A 14,844-nucleotide genomic window follows, 5' to 3' on the forward strand; every position below is an offset into this window, starting at 1 on the left:
CAAGAGATTATGTGAAAGAAGTAGATCTTTTGCATACTTAAATTCAATTACTGACACCCCTAGTTTAACTATAAAATAAAAGTTTAAGTAGATCTCTACAGGGCTGGATGTGGTGACATTCCAGCACTCAGAAGGCAGAAGCAGGTGAATCTCTGCAAATTCAAACCCTTCCTGGTCTACATGGCAAATTCTAAGCCAGAAAGATCAAAGAGACAAATGGAAAGAGAGAAGAGGGCTGGGAGAAAAAGAATCTCAAAGATTTCCTGATAGACTTCAAAGTTACTTAACACCAATGTCCTCATTTTACACGTAGAAGTTCATGATCAAAGGAAATTCAGAAGAGTGCAGCGACTAGATCTTTAATTCATAATTTTAATTTTATTGTTTTAGTCACTTTGCATTCAGCTAGCGTAAGCTTGTCATTGGAATATCAAATGTGTAGAAAAGTATCAGATTATTAATCAAAATGAGACTAGATAAACCATGAGTTTGTGACACTTTGCTTTACATATTTCAATTCATCACAAGGGGGAAAGCCTCAATTTACATGTTAAGAATCATCTTGATCAGATGACTATGAAGGTGATGACAGTGGCACCTACCCCAGCCAAGAAAGTAATACCACATCAAGTGCTGCTTCTCTGCAAACACAGCCACCACGATGAGTGTGTGCAGGTAAATGCCTTCACAGAGCATCCAAAAGTAGTTACAGCCCATCAGGTAAAGATGAATGAACTGAGACACTTTACAGCTCACCTGTGACAAGGGAAGAGTGTTTTCTTAGTCTATGACATCCACACATGAAGCAATTGTCCAGTTGATTTCAGAAACCATAGAATGTTTCTTTACCTCACATAACTGTGCACACTAGGGAGTCTGGCTTGTACAGTGCTCCTTTGAACTCTCATCCTATGATGGCTCTTAAGTTCCTAACCATGAGCTCTATCAATTCGTGAGGATCATGTGATAGCCCAAACCAATCTCCCTTTGCTTAGAGGTGTCTGTTTTTCTAATGAGTTCTGGTTATTGTATAATTATGATATAAACAGTCCACATATACACAACTGCACATCTGTTTGATTTTGGTTGCTGTTTTTGGTTAGAAAAACATTGATAGTCTTATATGACTTAATAAAACATGTCCAAATACTTGGCAAGTTTTGTATCCTTCATTCCACAGGCATAAACAAAACTTACTAAGTCATTCCATAATGAATCTACAAATTGACCAAATACAAAATAGGAGATTTTTTGTATCAGACACAGATAAAAAACTGTGACTTAGCTTCCTCTTTTCCTTGGGTTCCAACTTTCTCCTCTCTTAGAGAGGGAAGAAGAGTTTTAAATATCAGATAAAGGAAACACAAAAGAGCAAAGAGATAGAAGTACTTCCCTTTTCAAAGTTAAGTGAGTATGTGGCAATCTTCAATTTCCAGTCAGAAATTCAATACATATTTAGTGGTTATTATAATTTTTTAAATAAACATTATTTTAGAAGCCTAAAGCACTGGGAAATAAGTTTAAAGTTATCATGGGCTAGAACAAATAGCATTGGTATAAATGTCAGCCTAAAGCATTTATACAGTTATCATTTTTACATATTTATCAAATCCGTGAATATTTCTGTGAGGCATGCATTAAAAAACTAGTAGTAGAAAAGTTAAATTATTTGCAAAAATTTATATAACATTATTTAGAGCTGCATCCTATACAAAAGTCTACAAATTTATTTTCATTATTAGAGGTAATAACATCTTCCTAAAGGTATCTGTAATGTCATTTCTTCATTTAGGATGTGTGAAAAATTTATTTACAAATTATTAAATAATGTAGATAATCTTAAATATGACAAGATGATATTCAAGTCTCTTAAAGATAAAATAATTTTAACTACATGGTTTGAGCATATTTATGATGTTTTTAGCCTTTAATATTTACATAAGTATTACATTCTTTTCTAATCCGATTGGATTCTGATGTTACTTTAATCCCAGCACTCAGGAGGCAGAGACAGGTAGATCCCTGAGTTTGCGGCCATTCTTGTCTAAAGAGTGTGTTCCAGGCCAGTCAGAGCTACACAGAGAAATCCCATCTCAAAACTTTTTTAAAATTAAAAATAAAATTAATATAAATTACTATGAGGGAAAGCATTTAGGATATACTTCAGAAAAATATTTCTGTGGAGGGCCCTGCTAATGTAATCAGAAAATACTTTTTTCCAGATAAAAAATTTACTGTACTTTAACTCAGACTTTGTCTATTAAATATATATCCTTATGCATAAATATAAGATTCAGAAACTCTTGCTGTATTACAAAAAGGACCCTCTTATTCCTAGAGAAATTCATTCTGAAATGGCAGAATGCCATTGTTTTATATTGCTAATTATATCCTGGTCTGTTTCCTACCCCAGTGACTTTAGAAAGAAACACAAGAAAGATTAAATCACCCGGATGCACATGTGCAAACAATGGGAGAAACTTTAGAACTTTGTAAATTACCCTAAAAACACACATAAAACATATACAAGAGTGTTATTTATTGACCCATTTGTTGGAAATTCCTTCCCTTCTCTGATTTTAGTCACTAGATAATATAACCCAGAAAACACAACTTAATGTTCCCAAGAGTATATACACACACACACACACACACACACACACACACACACAACACATATTGGCACACACTACACACATACACACACATATATACACAACATACATGCACACACACCATTCACATACACACACATCACACACATGCGCACCATATAGTCACACACAACAGATACATACACACATTCCACATATACACATACCACACACACGATACATACACACACACACACCATACATACACACAGAGTTACTACAAAAACACAGACACACACACATCCATATCCAAACTTAGAATTGTGCCACAATGTTAAAGTAGAAGATTCTAAAAGTGTGAATATTTCTGCTATATAAATGCATGCATTTTACTCCAAGTATAATTTACATAAATACCATAAATAATTTATATACATATAAATTTAAGCATATATTTTTAATATATAGGATATAGGAAGAAAATTTTATCAGCATATATTGAGACAATGATGGTAGAGTATTCTAACACTTTATTTTAATGAGTTTGACATTACAAAGTATGTAAATTCTTATCTTCCTGGTTTTGTTAATTTTTAACATAAGCCTGATACCAAAATATTTAAAGCTCCCATTACATATATTGTTTTCTTTCATGTAAGTACTCAGTTGCTTTGATTGCTTTTTAAATTGAATTGAGCAAATGTTGTGTCATCATAGTCTTATGGGCCAGCAGCATCAGAACTCCATAGCCATGACATGACCTGAAGCCACAGAAATACTGAAGGAAATTTACCTTCCTAGACTGTAATATTGCTAAGGTATACTTTCTGTATGTCAAACCCCAAAGTTTACATATGTATTTATTTAATGACATATATACTCCATACCAAAAACCACCCCCATCCCATGTCTCTTCCCACTGGTTCTCAAAGATACAACCATGCATTACTTACAGGATTTGTGGCCACCAAGGTCTGGTTATTGGCCACTGCAGTGAGGTGAATGATTGTCACAATCGAATTACAAACAAATGAAAAGAACAGGTTCTTATGCAAGGTGATCCGTTGGCAGCTTAGGCTCCTACGAGGCAAAAGAAATATACTGTGTTGATGACATAAAATGTTTCTACATTTTTAATTAAACGTAATTTAAATAAAGTATACTTTCAGCTAAAAGAGGTTGCTCTAATTTTGAAAAAAATATTTTGTTTATCCATAATTTTCACTTGATAGAAAAACCCAGATGGAAATGAGTTGATTGAGTAGAGGTGTTCATATATAGCGATGGGGAACTTGCCTGTACAACACCTCTGCACTAATTTCGTCTGTTTAATTCAAACACAATTAATATTTTAATTTACTTTGCAAAAGCAGAGAATGAGGTTCAGTAAAGCTACATAATCAAGAACATGATGATAATGAACTTGAATACTTCAATTTATCTGATGCTCTCACACAGACAAAAAGCCTCTAGTTACACTACACAGTGTGCTTTGTGTATAGATAAGTATATTTTATTGGAGTGGCAATGACTATATTTATTTGACCACTCATCGGAAGTGTAATTGCATTTAAACTAGCTGCATTGTTGAAAATTAAAAATTATTAAGGATTGTTTGGTTTCATTGATTACTTTCCTGATGGCCCAGATGTCCGCCATATATATATATATATATATATATATATATATATATAAAGAAGTTGACCTTAATTCACAGTCCATCTTGGATTTTTTTGTACATGAATACCTTGACCACATTCAAGGGAAAATTCCAGTACAGGTTCCCTCATGAAGCAACTGAACAGTTTTATTTGAGGTTCCAGGTAACGACAACAAAATGAAACCCACGTGACACTGACAGCTGACTGGCAAAGTTCAGCACCTGTGTAGGGATTCATGATGCATCACTTCATTGCAGAAAATAAGACCTCATGTGGTTGGCCAAAACCATTCTAGATAGTCTTTCTTGAGAAACCACCCTACGCAATTCCAAGACTCTAATTTGAAAATAAAGATTTAATATAATTTTGTCACTTCCCTTTGCATTAAAAAACAGAATGTGTCAAAATTTGGAATTAGAATAGGTTATCAGTGTTTTCCATGTTTAAAAATACAAAGTTTAGACTATTTTTCTTCTGAAATGTTTGCAGCTCTGTGAAAAAAAATATATATATATTCTATTTCAAAGAATGAGAAAGTCAACATAACCCAAACTAATTTTTACAGGTTGCCAATACATGCTGGATGCTATTTGTGAAGATTTATAAAAGATTAATGATGGGATAGTTCTTAAACCAACCATTGAGTGTAGTTGAGACAGTCATTTAAGAGCAGGTGTTTGCAACCATTTGTAATCCATCAAAATAGAAAGAATTGTGACTCCTGGTTTCATGCTAGAGTCTGTGAACTTGACTTGATTTCACAGTGCATAGAAGCAATGAATGGAAGACTTGGGTAAATTTTGATCTAAGAGTATTGAAAATACCTTATAGAAAATGGGAATTTTTAAAGAAATTCAGCACTGAAAGACAAGCCTATTTCGATAAAATGACAGCAGTGACATGATTTTGCTTATCAACAATGAAGACAACAGATGAATAGGATGGGACTACTTAAAGATATTCTTCTTACAGTAGCTAGTATTATGCATAGCTTATTTCTATAATGCATCACTCTCCTATGATGAAAGTCACGGGCATACAACTGTCTGTTGGGAACTTCCACTATTTCTGTGGAGTTGAAGCACTTTTGAAGGAAGAACTATTTAGTAATGCACATATTTGCTTCTTTGGGTTATAGAATTTAAGTAAATGAGATACCAGCAAAATGTGTGTGTGTGTGTGTGTGTGCGTCTAATCTAAGTCATTGGATAAGATATACACCCCATCTTTAAAAAAAATCACAATTTTCAAATCGTGGTTAAAGATCAGAAAACTTTGCTTGAAGGGCAAATTTGAAATATTTTAAAATAATGGATTGCAAGCATTAAAGAAGTCTTTATATAATGGCAATACATGTCAGATCTGGGGACAGAGGCCTGAAATCTTAACTATTTGGAAGGTCAAGGCAGGAGGACAAAAAGTTCAAGGCTAGCCTGGCCTATAGAGGGAATTCTAAACCAGGTTTAAAAGCTTAATGAGATTATATCTCAAGATAATTTTTTTATAAATCACTGTTCTAGGAAAATAGTTCAGTAGTAGAACACCAACCTAGCATACACAGAGCCATGGGTTCTGTCTCCAGTATTGCAAACTGATTAGTTAATTAAAATTAAAACTAAAAAAAGGGAGTGGGGATAGGGTGGGAGGCTGGAGGGGATGGTGGGGGGATGCGGGAGGAGAGGAGGGAGAGGGAACTGGGATTGACATGTGAAGCAAGCTATTTAAAATTAAAGGAATAAAAGTTTGTTAAATTAAAACTAAAAAACAGTAATACGTGAATGCAGTAGTAAATGAAAGTTGAAAGATAGGATCTGGGGAATAAATAGCAACATTTATAATGATAACAGCTAACACATGGGATACATGTATGAAATTCAAAAATAAGTAAAAATATAATATTAAGTGATAATTGTAACCATTAATATTAATGATATGATCATGAAGAAAGATTGGAAGAAGTTAAAGGGTTAACCATAGTTAAAATTTTTTAGGTTGCTCTCTCTACATGTGAACATCTGCCATTTCCTATCTTAGCCTACAGGTCTGTTGCCCTCAGAAATTTCTTTTTCATGTGATTCCTCCTTCCCCAATCTGTCTTAAATGGTGAAAACTTAGGAATGAGCAGCTGGTATAGATTGTCCTCTGAAGACATAACTGAGTGTCAGCCTATATAACAAGCCACAGATCTCTGCTTTAGCAATCCCAATATTCAGCTGAGCTGTCAAGACTGTTAGAATAAACTAGATCACTGCCCAATCAGTTCACTCTGTGTTGTGAAAACATACCCCACTGCCTAAAATGTTGGCCTGTTGCTTTAGTTTCCTCCATTTCTGCCTCTAGGCATAGTACAGATTAAACAAATGCAGACAGATGAAATCTGACATATGGCTTCCATCAAGGTCTAGTGATAAAAAGGTCTCAGATTCAGACAGTGATTTCTATTGTTTCTTTCTAAACATACTCATTAGCACATGTAAGTAGATTGGAATAGACAAAAATCAAATTGTAAGTGAAAATTTTAAATCTAAGTATTAAATGATTTGCATAAAGAAACATGCTAAAATTTGAGATCTATACATATAAAATTTGTCCTGGGGACTGCAATTCAGAGCTTTGTAATGTGCTAGGCAAATCTTCTTTCACAGCTAATGATTTTTTTTGAGACAAGGTCTCCCTATGTAGTCCTAGCTGGCTTCAATCTCATTATGTAGCTCAGGATGGCCTCAAACTCACAAATACCCAAATGCCTCTACCTCTGGCTCTAAATTAGTTATCTTATTGATATCACAAGGAGACCTACTCTTTTCTGAAAGGAAATGAAGGAACAGTGGTTTCTGGGGGGAGAGGGGAGGGAGGAGTGGAGGAGACAGGAGGCTGCGGTCTGGGTGTATTTATGACAGGAGAATAAAGAAAAAGAGAAACAAAAAAAAGACATGCACCATCATACCTGGTTAGGGGTATTTTTCACTTATTAATCTATGTTCACTTTTTTAACTTTTTTTCACTTTACTCAAATATTAAAAGCAATTAATTTCTTGGAGTTATGTTGTAAAAAAAATCTTGCTGATTACTTTAAATAACTACCCTTTCTGTTTTAGCATAACCACAAAATTAAAAACTGTGGTTAATGAGTTTGTATTGTTTCCATTTTGTATTCTTTTCTGATAAGTATTTTAGAAAATCATTTCAAGATGCAATTTTTGGTGAGCAGAGTTATATAGGCAACTGGTACAAGAATGTCAATCACACCATTCTAATGTGGGCCATTCCAGCTCTCTTTTGGAACAATTTTACAACAGATAGCGTCAAGTCAGCACACACAGTCCTGACTGGGCTTCCGAAGCCTGAACCCACCTTACAGCATGTGTTTGAACAAGCTTTTGACATTTCTAATCCTCAGACACTTTATCCATACTACAGGAATCATCATACGATTCCCTTGAGGGTTAAGTATGATAAACCATGATGTGTTCAGTACATCCTTTGGGGAATATTTATCAATGCTAATTATTATCTTTAGCATCACTAACATATTTTTTAATTATGTGGTCAATAGTTTCCTGACACAATAATAAATTGGCATTAAATTCCATCCTAGTGATTTTAAACTGCTTCAATTGTGAAACAAATACATTTTATGTAGTTCAAGAAAAGAATTTAAAATCTACCATTTTTTGGCTACACAGAAATTTAACATTCAGAAGATAATTTCAATATGGTAAGATCTCAATTGATCAAACAAAGTTATTTTCCTAAGAAACTCCATTCTGTCTACATATATCTCCAAACTATCGTGTTTACTATCATGGTGACCCCAATTCTGCTTTGAATCTTCAAAATTTAACTGATGATGTGGTCAAGGATCTTGCCTTAATTTTCCATATGGGTCTGCTGTGTAAAAAGAAATTTTAAGCTACTTTTCTCAATATTAATGATGAACAACATAGAAAACAGAAGAATGGTGCACAGTGATGCAACCATAGCCCTGCCTACAGAGCACTACTTTCTTATTCTGATTTATCTAACTTGATTGCTGAGTGCTCGGTCGCCTCCCATTAAATCACTGGGCGTGTCCTTGAAAGGGCAGCTCACGCCAATCTGAGTCCTAGCAGAAATAACAGGCAGAAAACAACTAACGCACCACCAAAAGAAGGGTCTACGTTTTGATCATTTGTCTATTGAACGGATTAGTGGTGATCAGAACTTCTAATTATCTGTGACAGGAGTAAATACTCTCTAGTGACAGCCTCTTTTGAGGCTACTTACGATCATCTAGACACATTAAAAGATGTGTATTTTCATAGAATGCTTAATAAAAATCCCTGCCTGAGTCAGCCATCTCCCATCATGCTCCTTCCTTCCCCATCCTTGCCCTTCAAAGCTGCCTTTTCAATTCCACAGATGATCAGGGCAGCACAGGGAGAAGTCGTGCTTTCATGTGGCCAGCTGAGCTCTTCCTAACTGTGTACTATGTCATACAAGTGCTTTCCCTTGTCTCCTAATGGGCAGGAAACCATCACCAGAGAAAACAATCTTTGAATGTTTGCATTTCTTGCACTCTGGAAACAAACAAAAACCCTTTTAGAGGTAAAATCAGTAATGACAGTAGCCACGATTTATTGAGTCTTTAATATATACCTGGCACTAACATAAGCAAGCTTGTCATTACCTTAACAATTCCTTAAGATACCAGTATCTCTTAATAAAACTGAAGAAGGTTGTTCAAGGTCATGCATCTAATAGATGACCTATTGAGCCAAAAAGCCTTGAGGAAGCAGTGAGGGTTTTGTTTACTTTATTATTCAATTAGTTACTATTTGTTTATACTATCTGCTGGCCTCTGTTTCTAGATTCTGGGGAAACAGTTGTGAACTGCTCAGAGCAAGACCCTAATAAGTTATTTTTATCATGGAGGGAAATAAATAGACATGAATTGATGTCCTTCTTAAAACTTGTGCTAATTTTTTAAAAAATTCAAAGGTTATCATCAGAGTAAAAGGCATTCTCAGGACAGACCCAGTCGGGAGAGGATACTGGGGACATGGATTTTAGGTAGAGAAGATGTCCTTAATTAAAGTAATAAACTTGGGGTTTAAGGAGGAAGAAGGCCAGAGGGTGACAGCGTAAGGTAACACTGCACATTTCTACAGATGGAGAAAATTAATTAAAAAGATTAACTTGCAAACTATTATCTTATTCTGTGGGATTGCAGTCAATTGTTACGTTTATTTTTCTACTTTCTAATGGAAATATATATACATATGTGGGGGGTGTTTGGTTTTCTAATTATCCTCATCTTAAGATCTCAGTTTTTCATATTCGAGTTCATTATCGCAGCTAAATGGAAGACCACACCCTGGATAGAGATAAATCCACTTCATAATTGTGATGAATTAAAAGTTGTCTATGTGAGATCATTCAATAAATGAAAGATTTTCCTATTAAAAAATCTCAGTTTTTAACATCTGAATACCCCACCAGCAAGTGCCACAGCTAAACACTGGACTGAACTCCTGGAACCCAGTGACAGAGAGGGAGGAATGATGAGCAAAGCGGTCAAGACTGGGCTGGTGAAACCCAGAGAAACAGCTGACCTGAACAAGGGGGAGATCTTGGACCCCAGACTGATGGCTGAGAGGCCAGCATGGGACTGATCCAGACCCCATGAATGTGGGTGTCAATGAGGAGACCTAGGCAATCTATTGGGCTTTGGGTAGTAGATCAGTATTTATCCCTGGCACACAAATGGACTTTGGGTGCCCATCCCACAGTGAGAGATGTTCTCTCAATCTGGACACTTGGGGGAGGGCCTGGGCCCTCCCTGGGACAAAATGACAGACTCTAGAGATTCCCCCATTGAGGGCCTTACCCTCCCTTGGGAATGGAGTGGGGATTGGCTGGGGGGCTGGGGGGCTGGGGGTGAGTGGGCATGGAGGGGAAGGAAAGGGAATTGGGACTGACATGGGAAGCAAGCTTGTTTCTGATTTAAATATATAATTAAAAAGTGTTAAAAAAACTATAAGACAAGATTGCAAAACATATTCACTTTTGAAAGAAAATTACTCTTACTATATGTTCTCTTTGTACAACAGATTTTAATTAATTTAAATAACTGTATAGTTTTATGACAAGCAATGGTTTACCAGCTTGTTAAGATAATTTCAAGTCATTCTATACCATTCTAATTTAGACACATTTAAATAGCACTTTTGGTTTAATTTTTTCAAGAAACTTCATAATATATTCTTAAGAAGTTAGTATTTATAAAACATCAATAAACATTTATCTTTAACATATACATGTAGCTTCAAATTACATGATTTTTTCTTAAAAGAATCCCAATTCTTCAAAGGATTATTAGCTTTTATTTCCCTACGTGAAACTCTCCTCAATTAGCTACTAACAACAGTAGAAATGGTTTTTACTGAGAAAATTCCATTACTTCTTGCCCTACTCTACCCTTATCCAAATCTAATACTCTAATGTAGAAATGCAATTTTATTATATAATTCAGTATATATGTTTTAAATTGTTTTCCAACTACAACTCATATTATGTAATGGAAATGGTTTTAACTCACACAACTTTCCGTATGAGGAACACAGCTTTCAATACACTGATTAAACTACAACTTGGAGATAGACTGAGTATGATTTGGTAAACAATACTAAGAAAAGCATATTTAGGTAAGCAATACACAGTGTTAAACTAGAAGGAGCCTAGGATGCAGACACATGACATAATATACTTCAGAGCCTAAGGACATAAAACTTGAAAGAAACAAATGGATCACACAAGTGTGAAAAGCGAGGGTGTGGGGGGGGAGGGGTTGACAGACATGCTATCAGACAACTCTAGGTGAGTGTGAACTCAGCCCTCGTCAAACTGACAGGTGAAAAGCAAAGTTTTAAATGAGCCACTTTTAAGTGACTGTTCTAGTTTTCCAGACAAGTTTATCAGACAGATCTGTAGACCAAGACTCAATGTATGATTCCTTTGATTCTCAGCTACCAAAGGCCAAGTTACATATAATGTCAAATACAGCTATAAGGAAAAACCATACCTGCTCTAATCCAATAGAAATGTGAAGACAAATAAAACAGATGCTTAAAATATTCAGATTGGGCCAGGCAGTGGTGGCGCATGTCTTTAATCCTAGCACTGGGGAGGCAGAGGCAGGCGGATCTCTGTGACTTCTAGACCAGCCTGGTCTACAAAAGCTAGTTCCAGGACAGCTTCCAAAGCCGCAAAGAAACCCTATCCTGAGGGAAAAAATTCAGATTGGATCTGGGAACACGGTGAGAGTTTGGGTCATTTGCCTTGAAACACATAAGTACAAAGTTTATGTATAAGCACTACAAGGCTAGATCACTAAATTAAGAATGCTTGACTCACCAATGGAATCTCTGTCTTGCCGCATTTTATTTGATATTTATGTCAATAACTTAGAAAGATAATTTCTACATGTTCCAAAATATGCAACTTGTTTTAAAAGAAGTTGAAATCAGCATCTAAAATTTCAGCAAAGATGTCCTTTCAAGAAATCAAAACAAATTGAAAAAAATGGGAAAGGAAATGAACCATGTTTTCCTGACAAGTCAGATAGACGCTGCATGCTCTCTTTTATGTGCAGGCAGATGAAGCCTTTTATCTGAGTTGAAAGTAACATGCCCATTTGCTACGCTTTCAGTTTTGTACGGTAATTAAAACATAATTTGTAACTAATCCCAGTAAAGTTTATTTATTTTTTTATCTAAAGGGTTCTGCTTTGTTTTTCCAAGGACTATTATGAGTAAGTCATTGCCTCTGAGGGCTTGGCAAACCCCAAAGTTATGGCTCTGTCTCTCCCCCTCCCCTTCTGTTCTCTTTCTTCTAATCTCCTGCTCTGACTCTACTTTAATTGGCTCTAATATAAAATAATCTATCTGGTGAGCAGCATTTCACGTTCTCTGTTTCTAATTTAAAACATGGATGAGTAGTAGACCGTTGTCTTCCCTTTCTAAGCAAAACATAACAAACAGTACCCTAAATCAACATTCTGTATAGTTCTTGGTTTTTATGAGGGTAGGCCAATGACTCTTGATTTCCAAAATGGAGAAAGGAGTTTCCTCTACCAAAGACTAACTAAAGAAGACTGCAATATGAGGAGCAGGGGTAAGAGGCAAAAGGAACATGTGGATGGATTTTTCACACACACCAAGATTTTATCTGAAACATCAGCTCCTCTAGAAATTGTTTCCAGGTTACTTGGCATGAAGTTAGAGTGGTTCCTATCATCTATGAACATGCTTCCTGCAGCATTTAAATCGAGAAATTTCTGAGGTGCTCAGACTTTCTTTGATTGATCTGCAGTCTGCCATCTTATTTTACTTGGGCACTTCTATGGATGATAATTCAGAGTCCCAATCTAATGATTTTATGTCTTGATAGAGACAATGAAGCCTGGAAAACCTCAAGGAATTTGTTGGAGGTTAGAAGTAAGGTATGGACAGGTCAGTCCTAGATGGGAACTACAAAGCCTTTATGTCTTCATTCTCAAGTTTATTGAGTGCTAATTTCATGCAAGATACTATTCCAAGGCCTAAGATGTGTGAGGAAACTAAACAGAAATGGCTTCTGCTCTCCTGAATCTACTTTGTGGTGTTTTTATATTATTTTTATATTATTATTTAGTTCACCAAACTATTCATTCCATATTTGCTTTTACTTACATGTACATTATGACAATTTCCTTCTAAATATGTTAAATATAAAACTAAAAGTTTTAGTTTTTAATTTTTATTCTAAGGACTTTATAGTATATTTACTAGGAGTAAGCAGTTAAATTGAGAAGGTTTAAGGGACTTTTAAAAGAAATAGTGGAAGCAATGTCCATAACTGAGAACACTGTATTTTAATAAAATACTGCTCAGCATGGCACCTTGTTGACTACTGATATTATAGCAACCATAAGCACAAAAACAGTCACGTAGATGGTAATGTCGTCTGCATGGCAAGCATGTGAAACAGCATCAGAGAGACATGCTCTGATGCATCTGTCCTGTAATGATGTCTACACATATAAAAGGTATTCAAAATAGCATGAGCTCTGATTTGAGCATTTGCTGTATTTCACTTAAGGCCTGTATAATAGCAAACGAAATGGTTTGTAGTTTTGTTTCTTTCTGTTCAAGCTACCTATAACTCAAGAATATGCAAGTCAAAGGAAACAGCTAAGTCAGACAGAATGATTATAGATTGAGAAGGAACTAGGAAAATTAGTTTTTTACTGGGAAATTAGGAAAGTTAAGAACTAGCTTAGATAATATCTTTGTAACTTCTAGTTTACAATTTCTATCTGTTGAAATTCTGTTTATTTAAAAAAAAAAAAACCTTTTCACCAGGCAGTGGTGGCAAACGCCTTTAATCCCAGCAGAGGCAGGAAGATCTCTGTGAGTTCGAGGCGGGGCTGGACCAACAGCCTCCAAAACAATACAGAGAAACCCTGTCTCGTAAAAACCAAAAAAAAATTTTTTCAATGACACTATCATAAATCTCTGATTTATGACTCAGAAGTGTTTTCCTTCATATTTCAAAGTTCTCTATAGTTCTGCTGTTGACTATAACATGGGAATAAGGCTGGGTAACTACACAAATGTAGTTAGCTTATGTTCCCAAGTGAACTCATAACTCATCATTTCCTAAGCAGTTCATACATGCTAGATACTGTGTGAGTCTATGATGTGTAAAAGTTTCCCACAAGACAGAAACATTCCATCCTGCCCGGAGGATCCTCAAGCAGAAAGGTAAACAACTCAAAATGGCCTCAGGAAGTCCCTGGAATTGACCAGATTCACTAGGTCCCTCTGTGACTGAGTAAACAATAAAAGCTGAGAGTTTCTCTCCGGCTGATCGAAGTCTAACTGCAGAGAAGAAGAACAGCAAAGAAGACTCTGAGACCAGACTAGCTGCCTGGACAAAGCAGAAGCCAGTCCAAACACCTGGAAGAGGCTTACAGCAAATGAGGCACCTGGAAAGGAAAATCTCCAGCCTGTGGAGCTACTTTCAGGCTGTGCAACTAACTGCTACAGGTCAGCTTTGTGAACTGTCGCCTGTGCTGGAGCAGGCCTTGGTGATGCAGCTGTCTATGAGTCATTGCCGCTGCAGTCATGTAAATAACTCCATAAAAACTCATTGGTTCACCAAGTTGAGCTTCAGTGGTATCTGTACTTTGGTCTGTCAAGGGCTCCCTATCCAGGATGAGCAGATGTGTATGTAGTGTCTCCCTAGCAAAAGTGTTGTTACACAGCAGTCTACTTAAAACATGATTGCTCACTTTAGAGAAAGGAAACGTTGAGCTTACATCAAGATTAAAATCTATCCCATGCTTTTAAACAGTGTCTTGCTCGACTTGTCAAAATTATGTCCTGATTCAAATGATGCCTTCATACTAAGTCACAACTAAAAGATGCTTGATGCTTTCTTTTATAAAGTTCAGTATAATAAACAGCTCATTGTAATTTTAGTATAAACATTAAGTACATGAAAGGTAATTCTTTGCAGTCTTTCAATATTTTTTGTACTGACAAACAACCAAGTTTCTTAAATTG

General features: G+C 35.7%; 1 protein-coding gene across 4 annotated transcripts in view; it reads right to left on the bottom strand.

The window, feature by feature from the left end:
- The window catches only part of Calcrl (calcitonin receptor like receptor), a 100,479-nt gene that overhangs the window by 23,564 nt on the left and 62,071 nt on the right, over nucleotides 1–14,844 (bottom strand). For all 4 annotated transcript variants that reach the window (XM_005065102.4, XM_021232284.2, XM_021232280.2 and 1 more), the window contains 2 exons: nucleotides 3,548–3,674; nucleotides 603–756 (listed from right to left, as the gene is read on the bottom strand). In XM_005065102.4, coding sequence (XP_005065159.1) covers nucleotides 603–756; nucleotides 3,548–3,674 — 281 coding nt within the window. The remainder of the gene's footprint in view (nucleotides 1–602; nucleotides 757–3,547; nucleotides 3,675–14,844) is intronic.

Source organism: Mesocricetus auratus, unplaced genomic scaffold (genome assembly GCF_017639785.1).
Source record: "Mesocricetus auratus isolate SY011 unplaced genomic scaffold, BCM_Maur_2.0 Super-Scaffold_100004, whole genome shotgun sequence".
Taxonomy (NCBI): Eukaryota; Metazoa; Chordata; class Mammalia; order Rodentia; family Cricetidae; genus Mesocricetus; species Mesocricetus auratus.